Source organism: Papaver somniferum, chromosome 3 (genome assembly GCF_003573695.1).
Source record: "Papaver somniferum cultivar HN1 chromosome 3, ASM357369v1, whole genome shotgun sequence".
NCBI lineage: Eukaryota > Viridiplantae > Streptophyta > Magnoliopsida > Ranunculales > Papaveraceae > Papaver > Papaver somniferum.
The window spans coordinates 130,783,681-130,786,426 of NC_039360.1; the positions used below are offsets into that span (position 1 = coordinate 130,783,681).

The following is a 2,746-nucleotide window of genomic DNA, read 5'->3' on the forward strand; positions in this document are numbered from 1 at the left end:
GAAATCGCTAGGCTTATTGGTATTGTTATTCATTGCATATCTTTGGATTACCAATATGTGTGAGTTAGTATAAACGATCATAATTTATTATGTATCTTGGTAAAACTAATCACAGTGCCTGACTTATGTATTGGTATGAATTTTTTTTCTCTGAATCACATATTTTATTGATTGAATAAAAAGAGTTTTAAAGAATTGCAACCCAAAATAGACAAGCAAGAAAAGCCAACTACATAGGCCCATTGAGAAATAAGAAAAATTACAAAGGCCCATTATCTAAACAGAACCTGAAGTATTCCACTCCTGGCATCTCCAGTCTGATTAAGAAATTTGGTCTTCCAATGGTTAACTGCCTTTTACCTGCTGCCAAGCAAGCTCCTTTTTTTGCAGCTGCATCAGCAGAGAAATTGACTTCTCTGAAGCCGTGTTGAAAAACTATGGAGGATATCTTTTTAACTGCTTTCTGCCATCTCATCCTTATAAACCATGGAACCTGCCCCTTCAGAAATCCTTCAATAACTGTTTTAAAATCTGAACTTATGATTATGTTTTGAAGCTCCCATTCACCTGCCAGCTCTGCTGCACATAAGACTGCATAATTTTCTGCAACAAAATTAGTTGTAATGCATATTCCTCCTGATAATATTCCAATCACCTGACATAAGTGATTTCTCATCACCACTCCAAAACCTGCTGCTCCAGGATTACCAAAAGATGCTCCATCACAGCAAAACATGGTATACCCCATTTGTGGGGGAATCCAAAAACAACTTTTGATGCATTGAAATTTTTTGTATCTAATGCCCAGATCAAAAAATGTTATTATCTAACTATCATAAGTTTGATTCCACTTATTATCCTTCATCATGTAGCCTCCTTCATATACCATCTTCTTTATTTTTTTTTTGAATTGATGTTCATTTGACAGAGTTTTTTTTTGAATTGATGTTCATCATGATGCTCTTTTTCACAAATGCAGCATCTTGAAGCAAGTTTATATCCATTTCTTAGCATGACTGTATCATCCACATAAATTTCTTGTACAATTTTCCACACATTACTTGATATGCTTGGATGGAGAAAATAATTCCATAGATGCGCAAAACAGTTTAATTTGGGTTCTCTGTGTCTTAACAATGCCATGGCAGATGAAGTTGTAAATTTACCTGATAGCTCACCAGTCCACACTAGAGAATCTTGTCCTCCTCATATATCTGACAACCTTAATGAACTGATTAACAACTGAATTTCATTTGGTATGCACCACCTACCATTCTGAATAAGATCATAAACCTTTAGATTCACATTTTCTGTAACATAAGTATTACCTTCAGTATTTCCAATTATAGGAGCATCACCAATCCATATATCATGCCAAACATTTATTTTTTTTTCCATTCCCAATGCACCATCTCAAGTTATCTTTTAATGTCTCCCAACCCCACTTCAGTCCAGGCCAAATAGAAGAAAGTTTCCAGTTTTCACTCAATTTCCCATTTTTATTCAAGTACTTTGCTTTGAAAAATAATGCCCATTCATCTTCAGAATTTATTATCCTCCACATCATCTTCATTAACAGTGCCTTGTTGATGATCTCAAGTCTTTGAATTCCCAGACCACCTTCACTATAAGGAGTGCAAACTTTTTTCCAAGAAAGAATAGTGTATTTTCTCACATCCCCATCACCAGACCAAAGGAAATTTCTCATTATTTTCTCACAAACTTTGATTACTGATGCATGCCATTCATAGTGAAGGTGGTGTGACCGATCCTAGTAATTGGTGTGACCGACCACAAAAGAGTTGTGTAATCGATCCTTATATTTGGTGTAACCGGTCCTAGTAATTGGTGTAACCGATCCTAGTGACTTGTATAACCGATCACAAGTAATACCATGAGAATATGCTAAACGATCCTCGTAACTGATGTAACCGATCCTAGTAACTGATGTAACCAGTCCCAGTAACCATATTAAGGTAGAAACGATCCTTGTGTTTGGTAAAACCATAAACCTATGATTAGTGAATTGATATTTGATCAATCACATAGTTCTTGGAATACATATGAACCAATTCTAACTTGTTTGGAAGTGTGGTATAATCGGTTCCAAGATTGTAAATATGAAAGAGGATTTACAAACAAAAAGATGTCGACATGCTTTTAACATGCTTAGTAAATCTTATCTTTTATTGTTCAAAGATATTCCTTAATAACTCAAGGAGATCACATGCCGAAATAAATTAAGAATCATTTAATTGAGGTTGTTAGTTTTATATGCTTTTAATTACCATCAACTAAATGCATATCTCTGGAAAATAAAAATTGGTAATGTGCATTTACTAATTGGAGATTTTCTAGTGAGATTTCAAAATATTGGACAAAGCATTTCCAGGAATTATGAAAACCGATTTGGGGATTTATTGCATATCTTGAGAATATTCGGTTTTGGAAATTCCTTGGTGTCCAAACATCCTTGGTCTATAAATACCCAAGTTTGCATTTCGAGCAAACTATCCTAAGAGTCAGGCAAACTACATCTTTTTGTTGTTTCTGGTGGAGTCGTCTAATCGGAGAGGAAAGTACCCTAATTAGGAGAAATCTCTTACGACCGCTCGTTTAAAGATTTATGTGGGATCAAGAAGCGTCTACGAGTACCGTTGGTGGGAAACTGGATAATTGCAGTTTATTTTCGTTTTCGATTGATTTGATTGACTAACGGTTGTTGAACTTTGATTGCACCTAGTTT

The 2,746-nt window shown here is 35.0% G+C and overlaps 1 protein-coding gene across 1 annotated transcript; it reads right to left on the minus strand.

The window, feature by feature from the left end:
- Positions 1 to 259: 259 nt before the first annotated feature.
- On the minus strand, positions 260 to 748 carry LOC113359988 (ribonuclease H-like). Its single transcript, XM_026603543.1, has one exon. It carries the CDS (start codon positions 746 to 748, stop codon positions 260 to 262), a length of 489 nt encoding a protein of 162 aa, XP_026459328.1.
- Positions 749 to 2,746: the final 1,998 nt, after the last annotated feature.